This window comes from Theobroma cacao, chromosome 3 (assembly GCF_053813885.1).
Source record: "Theobroma cacao isolate CCN51 chromosome 3, ASM5381388v1, whole genome shotgun sequence".
In the NCBI taxonomy this organism is placed as follows: domain Eukaryota; kingdom Viridiplantae; phylum Streptophyta; class Magnoliopsida; order Malvales; family Malvaceae; genus Theobroma; species Theobroma cacao.
In genome coordinates, this window is record NC_142641.1 from 43,227,432 (window position 1) to 43,250,988 (window position 23,557).

Here is a 23,557-nt window from a genome sequence, read left to right on the forward strand (position 1 = left end):
TCATAAGGTTAAATTGTTAGATAATGAAAATTTTACTAGCTATAGCACCCAAAATTTATTTTTTCAATAAATTTTTTTGTGGAGGTGTTTACGAGTCGGATTAATTTTTTTAAGAAATAAAAATTTATTATATATATTGTAATAATGGATTACATAGTTCTGAAACAAGTCTTCAGTCTAGGCGTAGGTAGAAGACTTGTTTTCAGTCTTAGGCCCCGTTTACAGCCAAAACTCATTGCTACCCTATTTTCAGTTTCTTTGCAACTCTCAACGGATTACTTGTCAAGTCATGAGTGGGGTTGAGTTTGAGTGTGATTTTTATGTTAAGGTTCGACTTATTTTTCAATATCATTATATTTATAAGTAATTAATTTAATTTAGTTTTAATTGTAAAGTATATTTAAAAATATTAAAATATATAATAATTTATTAAAAATATTTTAATAATATATTTAATTTAAATGGATGAATCGGACCTTAAACTTCAAGTTTAGGTTTTAATTGAACCCAATTTCACCCAACTCATAGACATCTCTATTTTTATAAATTTATTTTGAGATTACGTGATAATAATTACATAGCAGTATTAATTTTCTGGGAGGTTGATTCCACACGCAACAGGCAGTCTCTTTTTTCTGTTTTATACGCAGGCAACGGGTTAATGGGGGTTGATTGTTCCCTGTTACGGGGTTGCTTGCAGTACTGCCGCTAGAAAAGTAGCTTTTGTAAAGAAATTAATAGTAATGAAACCTTATATTTGCTTTGTTTAAGAAAAAAATTCAAATGCCGGTGATTGGATGCTAATCTTAGTTAATCACAATGGTTGACATATTTTATATAATTAATTAATAAGTTATACCCTGACAACTAAGCTGCATTATAAAAAAATTGAATTTTAATCACACTATTTTAGATGATATATTTTTTTATAATAAAATTTTAAAAAGTGTAACTATTTAAATTTTTAACTTCACTTTTTTCACATTTAGTAATAATATAAAAAAGTGTAACATTTACTAATGTATGTAATTTTTATTGTTACATTTTATTTATAATACGTTTAAAAATTTATTTAGTGATGTTAAATCTACAAAAATATTCAAAAAAATAAAAAAATATTATTAAAAATATTTTTAATAATATATTTTAAAAATATGCTGTCTTAAGTAAAATTTATTATAGTACTAGTAAATAATTGCTTACGGACGACATAATTAAAATTTGAAAGATTGGGTTCTTATCATTCATGTGGCAACTAAATCAAAGCGACGTGATTGCAAGTATAGGTGTTCCATAAAATCTACAATGGAGATCCTCTGTAATAAGATTACGCGCAAATTATTCCATCTCTTACATTGTTATTGAAGCAAAAAACTCGGAAAATTATAGAAAAATGGAAGAATCGACAGCTAACTTTACATGAAAACTCTCTAATAATTGTGATCCATCAAGGCGAATAACCCATGTTGAGTGTTGACTGCCAAGTCGCGCATAATCCCCATTTTCACTCCAAATGTGCCCACACGAGCCACGTTCCATTTTTTTAAGTCCAAACAGCTTCCCATCTCCCATCTATAAAAGCCCCTATGCACTCGACATTTTTCCTCACTCAGCCTTTTCTCTCAACATAAAGTTCAATCTCTATTTCAATGCCACTTAAGCTATTTGTCTGAGGGAAATGGCTTCAAAGGCTTCAGCAACAATTGCCCTTCTTCTCATCCTCAACTTGCTCTTTTTATCAATGACCAACGCTTTAGACTTGGTAATTCGTGTTAACGTGCCATAAACATGTCAAACACGATTAGATACGAAATACGTTAAAGTTAAATACAAACACGATACGTTTAATATTCGTATCTTAAATTTAAAATATGTACACATACACATTTAATATACGTGTAACAGACACGACACGATTAATACGTTTATTAAACGTGTCAATATACGACACGACACGATTAATAACATATTTAACACGATTAAATAAAAATATTTATAATTAAATATAATTTTATTATTTAAATTTAAAATCTATAATTATAAAAATAATTATAATAAAACAAAAATAATAATAACATCAAATAATCAAAATCTATTTTGATATCAATTAAATATGAGTATTAATAAATATAAATACTTTATATACGTTTTAACAATATATTTGAAAATTATATGACATTAATTTTGAGATACTTTATTATTATATTGGGTTATTTTTAAAAATGCCCCTATATATTAAGTATGTCAAAAAAACAAAATGTATAATTATTAAAAGGGACATTTTAAAAAATAACCCTTAAAGATAAGATATTTTCAAAAATAATCTTCTTTATAATTTTAACTATTTTTAATCAAGTTGGACAAAATTACCCTTAATGAAATTACACGCTATGATGTTATACGCTATGTACAATAATATGTTACACTCCATGATTAGGTTGTTACACGTCATGTGCAAAAACATGTGACACACTATGGTTAGGTTGTTACACGTCATATATAGAAACATATTACACGCTATGTACAGAAATGTGTGACACGTCATGTACAAAAACGTGTGACACGTCATGTACAAAAACATGTGACACGCCATGGTTAAATTGTTACACGCCATGTTAAAAAAAATATTGTTGTTATACGTCATGTTGAAAAAATATTATTGTTACACGCCATATTTAAAAATATTTTGTTATATTTTAATGTCTAAAATGTTGTTACTTACGAATCAAAACTTCAAATCCTCTAAACTCTCTTTATTTTTTTTGACCATTTGGCACTGATTAAAATGTTTCTAACATATTTTCATAAATCAAAACATAAATTTTCTTCTCTAAAACACCTATTTCAACTAAAATTAAAAATTTTTTCCTTTGAAAACTTAAGTTTATAAATTTCAATTTTTGAGTTTATTGGTGTTCAGGTCTTGTATTGATTCAATTAAAAACTATTTCAAACATATGTGATCATTTCTATTGTTTTAGTTTTACCCAAAATACCTAAAAATTAAATTTCTCAAATAGCCACCTACCAAAGCATATCAAAACCATTGCTTGCTGTCTTGAAAGCCTAAGAAAGAGAAATCTGAAAATGCAAAAGAGAGAAATCGAAAGCATAACAGATGAATGTCGAAGAGAGAAATTGATAAAATTTGAAAAACTGAGATGGTGAGAGAGAGAAATCAGAAACACAAATAGAGAGAAATTGTGATGAATGGTTTAATTTATTTGAAATAGTTTTAAAAGTATTTTTGTCAAATTATAGCTAAATATGACTAAAAACAGTTAAATTTATTTTGATAATTATTTTTAAAATATTTTTATAAAAAAAGACTATTCCTCATTATTTCTTTTTATTAAAATGATACACTTAAACAACAAAATGCGCCAATAAACTCTGTGATGTAGATTTTTTTTTTTTTTTGAAAAGCAACTCTGTGATGTAGATGCCTGTAGAACTCTCTGTGATAAGCCCAAAATTAATTAATGAGTTGTGCTTTATGATTCGGATTTGAGAGGAGCTGATCTGGGTTTTCCCGAGTCTGTGTAGTCCAATGGGTGCTGATAAACTGAAGGTCACTAGGTTCTGCGATACTACTGGCTTGTAATTGATGGCTCTGTTTTTGGTGCTCTTCCGAGGCAGGGCATGCATGCTGTGTGGAGGGGATATGTCCAGGTTAAGGTCCACCGTGAGGGTATATGATATGTGTGTTGTTTGAGTGATCTCATGTTTTTCTTATGTTTTTTGAGGTTCTGGGTGCTATATGCTTCTGAGATGGATGGCGTATGCCAATGCATTGGGGTACAGGGTAGATCCTTGCTTGCGAATTCATCAGACTGACTTGTAAGGGATATAGTTGAATGAGAGTTAATGTCCATGTCTTCTTGAACTCATTCACCTATTATATCAATTCTAACTTATGAAATATACAGACTTTTTCACAAAAAAAAAAAATCAACATTTCACATGTCTTGTTATTTGGTGCTATTCTTAGTTAATGGCAACTAATGATCCTATTTAACGTAAGTTATACCTTGACAACCACTATTGGCTCAAAACCTCTACGTAGTTGCAAGTATGTCTCTCTAAAATCTGTAGTGCAGATCCTCTGGTACTAAAACCATGCACAGATTATTCGATCTCTTACAATATTGTTATTGAAGCAAAAACCTCTGAAAATTATAGAAAAAAGGGAGAGCTGAAGAATCGACAGCTAATAATACATGAAAACTCTCCAATAATTGTGATCCATCCAGGCGAATAGCCCCACGTTGAGTGTTGAATGCCGAGTTGTCCATAATCCCCATTTTCACAGCAAATGTGCCCACTTGAGCCACGTTCCATTTTTTTAAGCCCAAACAGTTCCCTCTCCTATCTATAAAAGCCTCTCTGCGCTCAACATTTTTCCTCACTCAGCCTTTTCTCTCAACATAAAGTTCAATCTCTATTTCAAAAGCCACTTAAGCTAATTGCCCGAGGGAAATGGCTTCAAAGGCTTCAGCAACAATTGCCCTTCTTCTCACCCTCAACCTGCTCTTTTTATCAGTGGCCACTACTCACAATCTACCCAAATGCCCATAGAATGGCTTAACTTTGAATGTTTGCGCCAACGTGTTGAAAGATGTCTTGAAGGTACGTATTGGTAAGCCAAAGAACCCATGCTGCCGCCTCATTAAGGGTTTGGTTGATCTTGCCTTTGCAGTCTCGTCAAAGCCAATGTCTTGGACCTCGTCAAGGTGCGTGCACCTGTTCGATTGAATTTACTGATCAATTACTGTGGAGTGAAGCCCAGATCAGCTTACCGCTGCAAATGAAACCATTCTATTAATTAAGCTCATATTATCTCCTTCCCTTGAGCAATTACTGTTTTAATTTCGTAAATTCTGTTTTCACTCTTTGATTTTTGGACTGTTTCGTCACATATTAATATTTTTTTTATTATGGATGGAAGGCTTTTTCACCTTTTTTGTCATGCTGTAATTCTTTGTTTGTTATTGCTAAGCCAGTGAATTTTATTCATTAATAAAAGAGAACACCGAAAGGAAGAAATTAAGTAATTCCTCTCGTTCTTATTGTCAATGCTGTAATTCTTTTTATGTTGTGTATTCATTCTCATTCTTTATATGTTGTGTCTTCCTCTCATTCTCATTTACCGTATGTGCAAGGGGCTCAGATAATCAGGTTTGGAGTGCCAAGATATCTCAATTTTTGTGACAGCGATGGGCAGTGCTGTGCCTCAGAAGATTGTTTTCTTTTGTTCTGATGATATTAGAACTGAACTTGGGCTTGAGAACATATCAATGGTCGAATCTTGTTTTTAGGACTGGCCGATAGGTTAACGATCTTGTTGATGTCTGGTCTCCCGGCTTAAGGCCTCCGTTTTGTTGCTTGTTCATTAGCGTTCGCGTAGGTCATTGAAATGACAGTTTATGTCTGGTCTTGCAAGTCCTGTAGGTTTTTGGGGATCTAGGTTCTTATTTTGTCTTCAACTTTGTGTTGTTCTGGTTTGTGGCCTTGAGTTCTACTCTTTGGGGCTTTTTGTTGTCCTGCTGCCTGTTTTCTTGTCAGCAGGTTTGTCTTTGAGTAATTGTACGGGATCTTCACCACCAAAGCTTGAGTTTTACGTCACTAAAGTCTTTGACCACCAAAGGCCAAGACTTTGGTTCGGCATACTTGCTTTGGTTCTAATTTTCAATTCTTAAATTCTAATGAAAGTTTTTGTTTCCACTTTATATTTGACAAGTATCAAACCTTGAGTCGCAAAGAAGTGCATTTTTTCAAATTTTTAATCCTTTTTCTTTTCAATGATTTGCGAGACTTTTGTTGAAATCGCATCACTAAATTGTTAGAAAGGATGATGGATTTACCTTGAAATTCGATTAATTAATAATCAAGGGAAAGATAAAGGGATACATTCATTTAATGAACTTAATGGTAAATTAATTTACAATTTTCTTTTGTCTACTTCCACCCTTTCCTTCCGGCTCCGTTTCCCGTAAAAGGTAAGCATAGGCATAAAGAATGCGTCCAAGAATTACAAGAAACAAGCAAATAAGACATAAGAAACCAAAGAAATGCAGCCTTACTAAAGCCCAATCTTCAATGATGTTTGTTTTCCACGTCCATGGGCAATTAAAGAAGCTGAAACGAAATTATCCAAAAAAAAAAAAACTTCTTTTATAATTGAGACGAAAATAAGAGAAAAATATTCAATCAATTAAATTAGTCTTTTATTTATAATTTAATCATTAATTATTTTTTTCTACTCTTAATTTACTCTGATCTCCTTTATTTCTCTTCCATTTGCCTCTTTTTTTCCAAAGACTTGAACAGTTGAACAAGAGATCTCTAAGGAAAAAAAGTTACAAATTTTACCTATTGGATGCTCTTTTGGTGATTGTCAACACCTTTATTTGATAAGAATGAAAGATAAGGAAATTGAAAAAATAAATCACATACACGAACCTATCATTTTATCGCGCAACAAAACATGCTTATTGCATTGGAATTACAAACAAGTATTGTAAAATCCAGAATTATGAATGATTGTTTTTATGGCATATATGTGCCAATAAACAATTCACAAAGTTCCAACACAAATGGGTTTATTAATTAGAATGGTTTTGTTGTATAAACGCATGTATAGTCAATAGCAGATTTAAGATTTTGTATGAAGGGTGATTAAAGAACAATCATATAAAGTTGTAGATTAGATCAATGATTCGACTTAAAGTAAAAAATTAATTATTTTTGAAATAAAATTAAATTATTAAGTAAAATTTCATTTACATTTTGAATATATATTTTTAAATTCATCAATATAAATAGATATAAAGTAGAAAGTAAAATTAATATTAGATTTTCACATTAGATATTATAAACTACGTTCGACGTGCTTTCATACTTTCAAATTCATCGATAACTAAATCATTGTTAATGTTTCTAACAATCACTTTGTATCTATTTAATTTGAAAAAGTTATTCAATTTTTCATGTTAATATATGATATATTGCATAATTGCTTAAATCGAATTAACAAATTGTACAAAAAATCAAAATAAAAAATTATATGCTTCAAGCAAAAGCAATGCATATTTTACTTCATAGGACCATAACATATTTTACACAATAATACAAAATATTTTAGTAAAGTTGTCACGCTCCAAACCCAAGGTTTTGAGACATAACAGACGCCACATACTTATGAGATGATTTCCATAAGCATGTAAGGCAATAATATCATTCTAAATCAAATATAATGCATTTATAATCTTTTCAAAATTTACACTTTACAAAACCTGAAGTCTCCAAATATAATATTAAAATACAATTCTTAAAAAGATACAAATTTCTCATATAACTAACATCTAAAAACTGAATACTTACATTAAAGCTTATAATTATCTAACGGTATACGTTAATCCTGTTAACCAAAACTCTCGCTAGGCAAGTTTGACTCCCAAACTTGCGAAGATGTTGAAATTTGTAAAATGATGAGAATTAATGAAATGAGTACAACTACTTAGTAAATAATTGGTATTAACTAAACTATTTTATTTGCTTAAAAACCCCTTATTCTATTCTTTCTTTATTAATAAACACAAAGGTCCTATCTACAATTATAAAAAGTTGAACTTATATTATATTTTTTTATTTATTTAATGTAGACTATAACTTAGTACTTACTAATTTTTTTATATAATTAATTAAGTAGAATTTTTTTTAAGGGTATTAGAAAAGTTATGTTAAAAGAACGAAGGGTTTTAAAAAAAAGTACATATTATATAAGTATCTAAATCGAATCAACAACTTGTAAGAAAAATTAAAGTAAAAAATTATACTCTTTAGGCAATTATACTCTTTAGACAGAGTTAAGCAATGCATCTTTTACTTTATAAGAAAAAAATAAGAAATATAATTTCAAAATTTAGGTTTATTCTATAAAAAAAAGATAAATAATTTCAAAATTTAAGCCTCAAAGGAATTAAACCTAAGCCTTTAAAATTTAACATAAATGACTTACCACTATACCAAATCAATTCATTTGAATTAAATAGGGGTGACAAATTTATATAATTACAATTTTATACTTATAAAAATAAAAAAATTAAAAACAAAGGGGTGAGCCCCCCGTCACCCCTCTACCTCTGCCACTATGTGCAACCGAGGGCACGCTTCCCACAGTAGTTGAGCAGCGTATTAACAAAAGAGAAAATTATGAGAAATAACCTTCCTTATTAACCTAATTCAAAAATATTATTTTTTTTATAATTTTAACTATTTTTGGTCAATTTTTTGCATGACTTGACAACAATACCTTTTAAACAATTTCAGACAAATTAAAATGATTTCAATTTTCTCTATTCCGTCATTTAGACAAAAATTTCAAAATTAAATATCGATTTCTCTCTCTAATCAAATACTATCTATCTCAATATCCAAAGTTTAGAGATAATATCAAGCTCTTTCTTATTTTGTTTTATTTTTTTAGATGGTAGATATTGGGGTTCTGAAGGGCGATGAACAATGATTTTGCTATTTGTAGGCAACGATTTTGCTCAAGGAGAAGGAACAACTAAAGCATGTTTAACAGGTTTTATGGTAGTTCACAGTTTTGTTGTGTTTGGGATTGAGATCATTGTTAAGCATGTTTGCTAGGGATTTTGAGTTGAAATTATATAGGGAATATTTTGTAAACGGGGTATATTTTATTTTTGTATAAGGGAAGTAAGCAAGGCCCTTCCGATAGGGATATATTTTGTCTTGCTTTGGAGGGTTATGGAGTTTTGAAACCTATTTTTTATGAAATGCACAATTTTATGGCTTAGCAAAAAAAAAAAGTATATGTTTTAGGTTCTTGAGTTTATTGATTTATTCATAAAACTCCAAAGTTGAGGAGTTAAAATTTATTAGACTAATTTTTAAGTATTATGAGACTGATTTTTAAATATTGCGTGACTTAATTACTGTGTGACTAGTTTTTACGCATTATGTGATTGGTTTTAGGCATTGCGTGACTGATTTTTTGACATTATGATTGATTTTTAAGCAATACCTAAGTCACACAATGCTTTATTAACTAGTCACGCAATGCCTTATTAACAAGTCACACAATGCTTACCAACTAATCATGCAATGCCATATCAACCAGTCATACAATACTTAAAAACTAGTCACGCAATACCTAAAGTCAGTCAGGCAATATCCAAAGTCAGTCATGCAATGCCTAAAAACTATTAACGCAATGCCCAAAAACCACAAAAACTATTGAATTCTATTTAACAAAATCAACAACTTCAAACAATATACCATATTCTATTTAATAACATAATTAACGAATATACTTACTTAACAAAGAATATTCAAAATGTTCAAAAGTTTTTCTTCATATATAAAAAATCCTCCAAAATGCTTAAAAATACTCAAAACGCTCAAAGCTTTTCTTCGTGTATCAAAAACTACTCCAAAATACTCAAAATGCTTAAACATTTTCCTTTCTAGTAAGGAATACTACAGAGATGAATACTCTAACGAGGAAAGTTCAAAGAATATGAGTTGGTTTGAGGCACAGACCTAAACATATTTGACCCGTTAATAGGTTTTAGGTTGAAATGCTGTAGACACCTTTAAAATAAAAATAAAATAAAATAAAATATAAAATATAAAATAAAATAATATATAATAGTAATAATAATAATAATAAAAGAGGAATGGCCACCATGAGTGATGGGGGCTCTGGCTACCAACTCCTTGGTGCTAGAACCCCATTGCCGGGTTGTCCAAATTTTTGGACAACCTAGCTTTTAAAGATTTACCTGCAAAAAAAGAGATCTAGGAGCAACCCACAAAAATAAAAAAAAATCCCTTGGTAGCATTCAGAAACCAGAATCCCGAGGAACTCAAAAAAAAACCTAGCAACAAGAATCACAAAAAAAAAAATCCTAAATCTCTAGCAGCTGGAACCGCAATCAACCACACACACAAAAAAAAAATCCAAAGTCAAAAAAAGAAAAGAAAAGTGAAACAAAAAATGAGAGGGGCAGTGGGTAGTGAGGGATCGACGTTTTGGGTTTTCTAAGGAGTTGGATCTTTAGAGTGTCGGCTAAAGGAGAGTGGAAGCCAAGATTTTCAGATTTGGTATACCGGTCATCGGCAAAGGGGGTAAGAGGTCCGATCTAGGCAGAGAAAGAAAGGAAGGGTGCAGTCTCCGATCTGCGGTAGTAGGAAAGAAGGAGGTTCTTGGGGGTGCCGTCGGTAGCAGAAGAAAGAGGGGTTACCGTCGGTTAGCTAGAAAGGCAATAGGGGGAGGATTTTGAAGAGATAGAGAAAAAGAAAATTTTAGAGAGAAGGGAAAGGGTGACCGACTAGAGAGAGAAAGAGGAAGGTGAAAATAAGGAAGAAGAAAAAAAAAAGCTTTTATACTAAACAGAGGAGAGCAAAACAGTGTCGTTTTAATGGAGTGGGGGAATTGAAAGGTCAAGGCCTAAACGGTACCGTTTCGAGTGGCTCTACAAGCACCAAACGATGCGTTTTGAATTTTGCTTTGTGGGCCTCAAGAAGCAGATTGGGTGTAACAGATTTGGGCTTCTACGGGCCATTGAGCTGGGCTAATCCGAGCCTAGAAAGGTATAACCCTTTTCTTTGGTTTGGGCTTATTTCAATTGATTTTGGGTTAGCCCATTTTGTTAAATAAATTACATTTTTTTGTTGTTATGATTTAAACCATATTAGGAAAAGTTATTTATATATATGTGTATATATATATTATGAATGCTTCTTTTAATGCTAGAAAATAAAAAAAAAATAATGATAGTAATAATAAAAAATAATAGTAAAGATGCATAGTTTAGAAGAATATATATATATATATATATATAATAAGTAAATAAATAGCAAGAAAATTCAGAATGGATTTAGTTTTTTTTTTTAAATATAGTAATAATAATAAATAAATGATAAGAATAAAAAAGAAAAATGAAATGATTATTTGAGAAATTCCACCTAAGAAAGGTAAAGAGTTACCTCTATTAAGTGAGATTTTTTTTAGTGCGAAGTTCGAAACGGATTTTCACCGAAGCGTCAGGATAAATCCGAACTCTATACTTCAATACCCATTAATTCAAATAATTGTTTAAAAAATATAAAATAAAATAATAAATAATAAAAAGATAAAAATAATAATAAAATAGCAAATAACATGCATTAAAGAAAAAATTTTAATAACAAACACGTAAACAAGGCAATAAATCATCTTGAACTATTAAATACATTATCACATGAATTTCAACTAACTAAATCAATAAATGCGATCATATAGGCATCATTATCTTATATTGTCATAGCATGTCACATTTTTCTTGTTAATGGGGCGAGAATCCCGATGATGGAATTTCCCCGAAGAGCTTGTAGAGACGAGTTCTTCCGAAAATATCTCTAGGTGAGGAAAATTTCGAGACTTCACCAAAGCGTTGGGATGGTTTTCGAATGATTTTCCAATAAAAGATTGCAGACTCCATTATTTAAAATAAACAAGTCATGACATTATTTTACGCTTGCATCATGTGCATACGTAAAACCAAATAAAATAAAAAAACTCAATCAGCCAATTTAATAAAAAATTAGTTAATAAACAGGGATTAAATCAAAAGTATGCTACAATAAGATAACTTAAGATTAAATGGTACCGTTTGTTGAATGGGCGTCACGGAGGTGCTAACCCTTCTCCGTGCGTAATCGCACTCCCGAACCTATCTCTAAAAAACGTGGATCAGTTCTCGTTCTGTCGACGAATCTAAAATTAATTTAGAACTTCGTCTATTAGAATCGGGTTAATAGGTGACCAATCACACTTAGATAAAAAAGATTGGTGACGGCTCTCACACCACTTTATTTTAGCCGACGTCTAGCGGTCGGGTTTTAGGACCCGCACGTTACGATAGATGCGGAGTCAAATAAATAGATCAATTTCATTAAGAGTAATTTTATTTAAATTTTAATTCTCTTAATTAAAAATAGTTAAAATTATAAAAATACCTATTGTTAATAACATATTATGGATGAGGCCCATTTGAAAAAAGAACTCTTAACAAAAAGGCCGAGATTGATGCGAAGTATGCCCAAGACATTGGCTTTGAGAGTTTGACAAAGGGAAACAGAAGCTTGAAGATCAGCCAAACCACGAATGAGGCTGTAGCATTGGCTGCTTGGGCTTGTTTCCGGGTTTATTCCAAGGATCACCAGCCCTAACACATCAGCACAGAGACTTATATTTAAGTTGTTTCTAGCCTTTAGGGCAAGTGGCCGGAGGTGGAGGCGGGGGTGCACCCATAGATGGAGGCGCAGCCATAGGTGAACGCAAAGGTGGAGGTGGTCCGACACTAGTGACCATAGTAAAGAAGAGAAGGTTGAGGGAAAGAAGAAAGAGAAACGGTGCCGAAGCCTTTGAAGCCATATCTCGAAGGAGAATACCTAAGTTTGCTGGAGTGCTTGTTGTATATATGGTAAGTAAAATGTGAGCGGTGAATGGTGATGCAAAATGTGGAATATGGAAAGGAAATTAATAGAAGGGGGATGGCAGCTGCTTGGGTTGATTCATCAATGAATGTGGGCACATTAATTAAGCAAGGATATATAGTACAAGTAGTGAAATTAACACAACTTGGTACGCAGTAGTACTAAGAAGTGAATTCTACTGCAAGTTGGAAAGTTTTTTAATATATTTTATTTTGAAAAAGAAGTGTACAAAATATTTGAACAAAATTGGTGTAATTTTTAAAATATAAAGATGATAGAAATTAGTCCCAATCTTCCCTCGTGGGTCTCATTTCAATTCTTAAACCCAGAAAGATCCCTTATCCCCATGACTATAAAACCTTCATTCCCCTGACCTAAATCATCATCAGTCGTATTTTTCTCCATTAACACAAAAAGTTCATACTTTGTGTAACCACAAGATATGGCTTCAAAGGCTTTAGTGACAAAAGCCCTTTTTCTCTCCCTCAATCTCCTCTTCTTCGCTTTGGTCAGCTGTCAACATTATGTGAGTAAGAAAAACCCGTTTGCAGAGGATGGTGACTTCAACTCCCATAATTCAAGGGATCCTATTCCTATCCGACAAGAGTCAGGAAAACATTCTGCAGAGGATGGTGAAAGGAATTCTCATGAGTCAAGCGATTCCAATAATTCAAGTAACTTGAGAGAATCTATGGAGGATGGTAAAAGCAATTCCCACGAGTCAAACAACTTTGGAATATCTCTAGGGAATGACAATACTAATTCTCATTATTCAAGTGACTTCAATAAGTTGAGCAATTCAGAAAAATCTGCGAAGGATGAAAAAAATCAATATCTATGATTTAAGTGACTCACGGAAATCTAAACAGAAGGATAAAGTCAATTTTCATGATTCAAGTGACTCCAATAAGACGAGCAATTTAAGAAAATCTACTAGAGATGATAAAATCAATTTCCATGATTCAAGTGACTTGCGGAAATCTAAATAAAAATGATAAAATTAATTCTCATGATTCAAGCAACATGTGTAAATCTAGAGAGAATGATAAAGCAAATTCCCATGATTCAAGCAACATGGGAAAATCTACGAAGATGGATAAAACCGACTCATGATTCAAGTGATTCCAATAATTCAAGCAACTCAGAAGAATCTGCAGCAGTTGATAAACACAATTCTCCTAATTCAAGGAATCCAGTGCAAAACCCTGGAAAATCTCTTATCTGTCCTGTCGGTATAATCCTCAATGGTCTGGAGCATGAACACAAGCAGTCATCATGCCCTACCTGAAACCTAGGTGTTTATTTAAACGTGTTGAACTGTCTGGTGGATGCCAAGCTCGGTAAACCTCCGAAAGAGCCATGCTGCAGCCTTATTGAGGGTTTGGTGGATCTTGAAGCTGCCCTCTGCCTTCTGCACTGCCATCAAAGCCAGTGTCTTGGGCATTGTCGACCTGGACGTTCAGGTTTCTTTGAGCTTGATTCTCAATTACTGTGGAAAGGAGGTTCCTTTGACTTCCAGTGCCCTGCATAAGTATGATCCATGCCATTCATGGTTCATCCATCTCCTTATCTTTAACATCGTTCAATTACTTTCGTTTCCTATCATTTTTCATCTGGTGTTCGACATTCGTGATCTTTTTATTACTTCCAGTTGCTGATATTCTTCATTGTATCTCATTCTTTTTTATTCTTTCCCCTGATTTGTTACTTATTTCAAGTGAAACAATAATATCTATATTTCTATTTCCATAACAATGAAATGAACATTCATGAAAGTAGCATGGCATATGTGCATTTGGTGGAATGAAATTATTGTTGTCGACATTGCTACTAATCACAAATTCACAATGGTGATAGAGGCAAAAGGAGGACCATATGTGTATTTTTAATTTCTCTAATACTAATAATCCATTTTTTAATTAATTCTGAATTAAAAGTAAAATCGATCAAACGAATATAGTATATAAAAAGTTTGTGTACTATGAAATATAAAAAATTCAATTTCATTGTCAAACTAAATACACTACCAGGTTCCTACAACAAAACAATTGCTAGAAGGGCCTAAGGCCACATGGGTTGAAGTATGTCCAAATTGGTGGGCCTTGAGCCCGTTATTTTGTTTATGCCTTGCTCAGCCTACCGCGAGTTGTGGTTTTATGATGGGCTCATGGCCCATGGCTTCGCAGGGATCAAGTAAAATAACCACTGTTGGTAGGTTGTGGAGAAAGTGAGAGGAAAAAAAAATGGCAGGAAGATTGAGCAACGTCGCGTCGCGGATCATGGGCGGAAACGGCATCGTTTCGCGCTCCGTCGCCTCCTCTCTTCGCCTCCGTTCTGGCATGGGCCTCCCTGTGGGCAAACACATCGTGCCGGACAAGCCCGTAAGTTCAGTCACTTTATAGTTTTTCGGATTTATTTCTCGATTATCATTGGAACAATTTATCCAAAACCCTAAAAAAGTAACATTTTCACTTCTTTTTGACGCTTCAGCTTCCTGTAAATGACGAGCTAATTTGGGACAATGGAACTTCATTTCCAGAACCTTGTATAGATCGAATCGCCGATACTGTCGGAAAGGTAAGAAATTTATCGAATTTTGAGGTCCGTTATATGATTATCGTTGTGGAATTTTGCTTTATTTGATGAGATTGAGGTTCTTTTGTTTTTCCCTTGTTTATTCTTATGTGTCATTTCATTTTGTTTATTTCGTTTTTTGAGAACAGTATGAGGCATTGGCTTGGATGTGTGGAGGTTTGAGCTTCTTTGCATCGTTGGGATTATTAGCTTGGTGGAATGACAAAGCCTCTAAGATTCCATTCGTGAGTTCAAAATCTCTGACTTGATTATTTGATTTTGCCTTCATTTATGGTTTTCTTTCTAGTTCTTTCATTTCTTTATGTGATATTAATGTATTGCTTTGGTGATGTTTTTGGATATGTTTTGAATTGGAAAAAAGTACCATGGTTGTCTGCTTAGAATTGAATGTCATGCTCAAATGAGTGGTGATCCTGGATAGGGGACCATTTCTGAATTATATTAACTATCCACTTCTGAATGAATGATAATTTCTTAGTAGAGGACACTAGCCTGTTTTCAACAATCTTTAGAGTTGAGAGTAAGAATTTCATACAGGCTCATGTCTTTGGTTTTTCTTTTCTTTCTTCTCTATTTAACCTTGGGAATGTAATCAGAATTTTCATTTTCCTGAACATGATGAATTGTTGTTTTTTTTTTTTCCTTTGGAAGGGAACATGTTGAATTGTTGATATGGGCCCTTGCCCTGGATCTGCTTAATTCTTCTGCATGCTGCAGTTTTATGTTCATCTGTCTTCCCTATAGTCTGTAATAACATGCTTCCTGATTTTTCCTTGCAAAAATTGTTTCTCCTGAGTGTCAATTTTCTTTTAAAATCCTTTGTCTAAGGTAGTCTTGTGCTTCTTTTTACTGAATGTATCTTCTGTGCTCTGGAGGCAGAAGTTTTCTATTGATTGGATTATTCTGTCTCATTTTGACGATTGGTTTTCTTCTACAGTATTATTAATCATATCTCATGTTCAGTTAGCAAAGTTGCAAAAATGTTTTGGGGTTTGCAAGAAGCCCTTGTAGGACAGCTTCCTTTCATCCCTGTACTAGAATGATGAAAAAGCACTGCAACGTCACATGCATAGATACCTAAAGTGGATTCTTCAAAATCTCTATTTGTGGATAGGATAAGGGTTTTTAGCACAATGGGGTAAAACTGTTAAATATGAGCCTTCTGGAGAGGTATTCAGTATTACATTGCTCTCATCCGACTGGCAAGACATGGGAAACCACTGTGTACTTTTTCAATTAGATCTTTTGTTTCCATAATATTCTAAATTATGTTCTTCTTGAGAGATGGTAGTGAGAAATTAAAACAATAATTTTGCTACTAGCAGTCTCATGCCTGCGTGTGGTTTGGTGATCTCTGTTTTGGAAGATTTCTTTTGCTTTTTATATCGTATAGCTTTTAATTTCTTTTTTCACTGATTCATCAATAAACATTTCATATAGTGAGTCATTAGTAGCTAGAGGGAAGTAGATGTGACCTACATTTCATGAATTTGGTGTAAAAATGTTGTTGCTTGCACGATTTTAGTTTGTTATGCCATTAAGGTTATTTTGCTCGCTGGTTAGACTATTTGAACTTTTCATGCTCTGATTGATGTCATTTCTCTTCTGTTAACCAGACACCAAAAGTATATCCATATGACAACTTGCGGGTGGAGCTGGGTGGAGAACCATAGGTAGATCCTTGTACGAGCATAATACAGTTATTGTTGTTTCACATATGTCCTTGTTTGTTCATTTGTGTACTTTTGGAACTCAGAAACAGTTAAATAATGGATTGCGTTGGTTTCTTGCCCAAACGAACATTTTGAACAAATAGCCTAATGTGGTTTGGCGCAGAACTCGTTGAAGATCTTATTATAAGAATGCATTGCCTCCTTTCCTTTTTTCAGTTTGGTGTTGAATTTCGGCAGAATCACAAATTGATGTGTGATTACAGTGTTACATAATATGATATTGAAAATCATCCTTGTTTTTGTTTTAATAAGCTTAAAAATCATCCTGTTATCTATGCTTAAATGGGACAGAAAGTATAGCTTTTTGTACATTTTATGTTACAGAATGAATGGCAAAGAATTACGTGAGAGGAATGGGTAAAAAAGAGAGTAAGCCGAACTTGAAATTTGTTTAGGAGAAGAGCTTTATGCAGCTGATTTGAACTTTAACCTTGATAATTTGTCATTTCAATAACTACGTATTCCAAAGCCGTTTCTGAATAGGTAAAACTGTTGAATGATTGGGGAGCATGGGGCCTGCTCTGTTTCTGAGATATATGCCTCATGCAATTGCTTTTGGTTGGGGTCCCCATCTGGTTGGTTCAGAGAACGTAGCATCGGTAAGACGGTTACCGAGTGGCTGATAGGCGCACTTGCTCCGACACTGTTCTTCTATGGTGAAAAGAAATGTCTCATTTGATAGGGATGGACACAGGTTCACAGCCCAAGTTTATCAACATCGGCATATGTTCACCACTCAAGTTTATCAACATTGACGATTCCCTAGTTTTGCAATCAATGTATGAGTGTAGTTGGCCTGCTGGATCATTCTCGTCCTAATTATTACCCTGTGGAAAGGTCATCTCGAAATCAATTATGCATCAGATTCTTAATCTTACCCTCTTAGTTTCGAGCGTTAGTTTCATAAAGATGGTAAAAGACTATTAGAAAATAGAGTCTGGAACAGATATCCCTGGTTTGATAATGTTTAGAACTATAGTACTGCATCCACTTAAAAATTGGGAGGAAATATCTTGACGTTGCACCGTTAATTATGGGAATTCGAGTTGTTGAGTTATATTTCCAACAATCGTTGCGTTGTGTTCCTTTCAAACCCATGCCTGTCAATTTTTTTCCTGAAACACGGGTCTTGGCACCAACTCATGGCCTTATTTTTTATTCTTAAAGTTGATAAAATTGTGTTGTCATTTTTACGTTAGATGATTGGTGTAGGGTTAGATATTTATAGTTCTTCAAATAACTTAATATAGAATTTGGAGAGTGCGCGCGGTCGTGGTCTGCATCAACGAAGTTCAATGTGAACGGTTCGGGTGTTAGCAAACCAGTTTTGGCAGGAATGGGGTTGGTGCAATGCCAATGGTCTAATCAAAGGTTTGTTCTCGAAGTGCAACTCCGGTTGTTGCAATTCATTTTCGAAGCAATCAATTTCTAAGTCAGCCCGAGGGTGGTCATCAAAAAGATTCCTCTACTGCTATATGGTTTCTTGGGTAAATGACTCCAAGGGAGAATTGTTTTAACATGTTCTTACTCGCTTACTAAAAATGAAAAATCATGTAAAGAAAAAGGGTTTTTTATTCAATTTTTAATATAATTTGTCTATTAATTAGGTTAAGGAATATTGGGAGGGATTGTGGGAGTGGAGTGTGGCCTATTTCTTGAATTATCATATCCATGCTAAACATTGGTGGAAGGAGTAAGGGGTGATTCTTTAATTCTCCCTACAAATACAGCTCAAGTCTTTTTTGGCACTTGACAGCAAACGTGAGAATGAGATCTTTCCACAGATATCACTCCGTATATTCCAAATTTCTCAACGCCAACAGGGTCAATGTTTTTGAAAGAAATCTTCTTTTCTCGTTTCCACTCTCTTTTAAGTCCCCAGTCAGTCTTGTGTTTTACCATTTCTGGATTGGTTTTCTGTACAAAGTCGCTTGTCTGTGGTTTGAAAGCTTTGGCACAACAGGAATTCTGCTTTTATGTTGCCTTGAGGTCTTTGTTAGTTGTTAGTAATGGGACGATTCCTATGCAGTGAGTCGCCTTCCCTACGGCAATTCATTGCTGTTTATAAAACTGAGATTATTAATAAACAAAATCCCCGAAGAGGGAAACAGGACAAAAGGTTCGTACTACTATACATTTTATCCCTTTATCCTGGATTTGAAGGAAATTTCATTTCACGGGCTTCAGTTGGACATTTCCAGAAAAAAAAAAATCCTTGAAGGAAAGTAAAGGAAATTAAAAAAAAAAAAACCCATAGTCATTTCAACCTTCATGAACAGTCGCTATAGAACTAAAGAATCAAGTCATTATTACGCCCCATGTGCTTCCCAGGCCAATTACAAAACAAAGTGCCAAACCTTTTCCCTCCTAAATCTGCAAACATCCACTCCCACCGGTCAACAAAGTGTCAAACCATTTCCCTCCTAAATCTGCAAACATCCACTCCCACCGGTCCAGTTTTCCAGTTCACTTGAAAGCTAGGAGACAGAAGCAGCTCATCAGCGTTCACATGTCTGGCGGTCGATTTGAACCTGTCCTATTCATTCTTGATTGCACAATTATTTCCCTTACCTTTGTTAAACTCTGATGGTAATAATGGGCTAGATATAATTAGCAAAGCTATATACGGTGATGAACATTAAAATCACAATGGCATTGGTGTGTAGCCAGAAATCTCAGTCACGAGATCTTCTCTGCGGTGGTTGTGAGTCAATAGCCGCCAATTATTTGGTGGAAACCGCACGTGATTTCTAGCACTAATACTTACAAGCTCATAGAAGCTTCGAGCTTGTCAACTTAAGTATAATGTTTTTTGTATCTAGATGATTATATATTATGATTATTAAACTCTATACGCCTCTCAATTACTATAATAATCTGCATCTATCACTTCTTCATGTTCATGAACTGACAAAATTGTAACTGAAATCTATGTGTTCTGTAAGAGATCATTTTGACCTTAGTTTTATCTATTATAGGAGTATTACTATGCATTCTGTTTGTTAGTCTTTTGACGCAAGAGAAATTGTTGATAAATCAATCTATTCATCTGTTTCACCCTAAAGAAACAAAGTAAAAATAAGGCATCTACAAAGTACAATCCTTCAGCTCGATCCATCTCAAATCTCTTCCTATTGTTATTGTCCATACCTCTTTTGCACAAATTATGCTCTTAGAACCATATGAAAACAAGAATATTTTGGATTTATAGCAATAAGATATCTTTCTTTCTATCTTTATCATTATTAGTGAAGGAGAATAATTGACAACTTAGATTGCAGACAAATACATATTGCAACAGTTTTTGAGGCTTATCCCTGTATGTTGTGCTCGCTGCCAGGTTGTATCCCCTACATTCCAACCCAACGTGCCCACGTGGGTTTCAACCACAATGTTTGACCGTAAGAAGTACTTCCTTTCAAATTCCCTGGCTACCTTCTCCTATAAAAACGCCAGCCCGCGTAACCTTTTTCATCGCTTACATTCTCTATAAAACAGAGTATAGTCTATACCAAAAACTATACATAATTAGCATTTAAGCACTTAGTGTCTCTTAGATATGGCTTCAAAGACTATAGCATCAACTGCCCTTCTTCTCTCCCTCAACATTCTCTTCTTCACTTTGGTCAGCTCCACCTATGTGCCTTGCCCACCAACACCAAAGAGCCCCGAGCCTCCTCACAAGACCCCACCCTCACCCAAGCCCGCCTCTTGCCCTAAGGATACTCTAAAACTTGGTGTTTGTGCTGACTTGTTGAATTTGATGCACGCTGTTGTTGGTAACCCAGCAAAGACCCCATGCTGCTCTCTCCTTGCGGGTTTGGCTGATGCAGAAGCTACTGTTTGCCTCTGCACTACCATCAAGGCCAGCGTCTTGGGCGCTAACCTTAATATTCCCGTTTCATTGTCCTTGCTGCTCAATTACTGTGGAAAAAACATCCCTGCTGGCTACCAGTGCGCTTAAACTCCTCCTGCTTACTTTTAATCACTCTTTTGTATTAGTAATGTTTGGTCATTTTAATAATCTTTTCATGGTATGTTTGGACTTTTGCTAGTATGTTTATGGGCGTGTACTCATTCACTAAGTGTTACTACCATATTTATTTTAAGGAAGGCAGGCTTCTCACCTTCTAGTCCTTAATATGTACCTTATTGTAGTGAAACAAGAATGTATGTATCATATCATTCTGTCTAATAAAATGAAAAATTTATCCAAAGAAACCGCATTATATATGATCGTATACAAGGCCGGCCCTAAAGTGAAGCCATCCAAGCAAGGGCTTTAGGTCCCCAATTTGAGGAGGCCCCAATTTTAAAAAAAATTTATAATTTTATAATAATTATAATATAATTAATTATATTAAAAAAATATAAAAATAAAAAATAATTCATCAAATTATTTGTTCTTTTATTTTGTTAATTATATGTCTAATAAATCTCAATTTTCTATTACTTCTTTATTTCTAGAATACTATTAATTTTTAACTATATTCTCTTATTTTCAATAAATTAATAGTTACATATATTTAATCATTTTCAACAGCTATTTTTTTTCTCACTTATTTCTCTTATTTTCAATCAACATATTTAATGATTTTCAACAGTCATTTTTTTCTTATATATAAAATTAATTATTTTTTTCAATGTATAATATATACTTTTGAAATCTTCTCATTTGCTCCTTCTTCCTTTAACTTTAATTTTTCTCTCAAAAATACACAAGAAGTCTATTCTTTTATTGTTTTCATAAAGCTGTGAGCCTCATTTGCGATTTGCAATAAGCATTCAACAATTAGGTACTATTGTTTTAATCTTTACAAATTTTTTTATTTTAATTTAGATTTATATTATATTGTTAAATTATTTTTATTTTATGTAATAGTTGATTTATTTGAATTAAAAATTTTGATTGTTGATTTTATATTAGTCATTTAAAAAATATAAGATAATTATAATAATTAAATATTTTTAAAATAATATTAACAATTCCAGTAAGTGTTGCTTTAGAAGAAAAAAGTTTTTAAAAACTAAAATTAATAAAATCTTATTTAAGATCAACAATGTCTCAAGAAATATTAAATTGATTGACTATATTATCAATTGAAAAAAAAAATATTAAAAGAACTTGATTATAAAAATTTAATTAAAAATTTTACATTTTAAAAAGATAAAAGAATACAATTTTAATAATTTTTATTAATTTTAATAAAAAAATCACATTTGAATATTTCACTTAAACCTTTAAAGTAATCGAACCGCACCTCATCGTATAGCTCAGGAATGTTGCTTTCTCTGCTTTCCGTTTTCCTCTAAGATCCCTTTTCCACGACTATTGGAAAAATATGTTTTGTCCACCGCCACCTCTGAACCATTGCCATGACATGTGTTGATTAAGTACGAGAGTTTGGACTGAGAATTTTGGCTCCTAAAGAAAAGTTCGACAAGAAATAAATTAACCTATAGGAACTGAACTCTCTTGTGAGATGAGCTGCTACTTTTACTTTTCACTACATTGCAGCCTTCTAATAGGCAAAAGCTTCTGAAATCATTGTTTGAGTTCACTTAATATTACGGACATAGCGCAAAGTACTAGCAGCATGGCGCCAACAGCTATCACCTTGCAATTCAGAATAGTGACAGCACAAGTAGTAATTATAGTGTCGCTTCGTCTGTTTCATGCCGGGAGTACTTCATAGCCGAGAATATAGAGAGTGGGAGAGATTATATCCCAAAAAAAAAACCCTTGAACTATATAAGAAAAAGTTAATTTTGATTTTTATGTTTTTATTACTTTTAATTAAATTTTTATATTTTTATTTTACATTATATAAAATTTTATTATTCATTATTAATTAATTATTTTTAATTAAAACAACAATTATCAATTTAATAATACGTATGAATGATATGACATATGGAACACATTTCTACCGATATCAACCTTTGTTGGCTATATTATAATTATATTTTCCCAGAAGTTGTATGCCCATTTTTTGTCCGCATCATCCTTCAATTATTGTTCCATTTTTGTCAAGCCTAGTTGAAACGGAGTGGGGGTCCACAGAATCTTGGGTCCAAACCGATATCTATGGGCCGGGTTGTAACACGAAGCCAAGGATAAAGCACGAAACTGCTTCATATTCATAACAAACAGTTGGTCAGAAAATTCAAACCTGAAAGACGTAATTTTGCTTGCGGTGGTGGTGACTGGAAAGAAGGAATTGTCGCTAGTAGAACGCAATGAGAAGAGACAAAAGTGCTCCTGTTTCGAGATGTGGCGTTTTACTTTGCCGACGAGATCCTCAAGCAACTTGTAGAAAGAGAGAAAAATGGGAAAACCGTGTCATATCAACGTCCAAGTTGACTTGGCCCTTGAGCATGGACTAACAAAAAACCATAAAATCGGTGGCGATGCTGCATTCAGAGAATCAATTCCGCGTTCGAGGAAGACAAGTTGCCGCGCATGCGGGGAAGCTTGAACTAATAAAACGGACAATAAGATGAGTTCATGCCCGTTTGGTCCACAAGACACTACTACTCCAACGTTTATACTAACTGGTAAAAACTAACTTGGTAATAATTCGACTTAGAGAGTTGGCTAAAGAGCAAGCACATTCATCTCCGAAAGCTAATTAGGCCAATGATCATTAATTTGTTCTTTTCTTGTCTTCAATTTCGCTATAATTGCGATTGGAAAATCTTTTTCTTACGATCCATTG

General features: G+C 33.2%; 1 protein-coding gene and 1 pseudogene across 1 annotated transcript; both read left to right on the plus strand.

The window, feature by feature from the left end:
* Window positions 1-14,719: 14,719 nt before the first annotated feature.
* On the plus strand, window positions 14,720-16,993 carry LOC18606290 (NADH dehydrogenase ubiquinone 1 beta subcomplex subunit). Its single transcript, XM_018118249.2, has 4 exons — window positions 14,720-14,891; window positions 15,001-15,087; window positions 15,234-15,329; window positions 16,722-16,993. The coding sequence occupies exons 1-4, from the start codon at window positions 14,754-14,756 to the stop codon at window positions 16,776-16,778; spliced, it is 378 nt and encodes a 125-aa protein (XP_017973738.1). The 5' UTR covers window positions 14,720-14,753; the 3' UTR covers window positions 16,779-16,993.
* Window positions 16,994-20,326: 3,333 nt separating this feature from the next.
* Window positions 20,327-21,059, plus strand: LOC18606291 (14 kDa proline-rich protein DC2.15 pseudogene; annotated as a pseudogene).
* The last annotated feature ends 2,498 nt before the right edge of the window (window positions 21,060-23,557 follow it).

Bases quoted from the DNA above. Each gene is read 5' to 3' on its own strand.
- LOC18606290 (XM_018118249.2), top strand. From the start codon at position 14,754: ATGGCAGGAAGATTGAGCAACGTCGCGTCGCGGATCATGGGCGGAAAC. The intron at 15,088-15,233 runs GTAAGAAATTTA...TTTTGAGAACAG, and splicing joins TCGCCGATACTGTCGGAAAG to TATGAGGCATTGGCTTGGAT. The intron at 15,330-16,721 runs GTGAGTTCAAAA...TCTGTTAACCAG, and splicing joins AAGCCTCTAAGATTCCATTC to ACACCAAAAGTATATCCATA.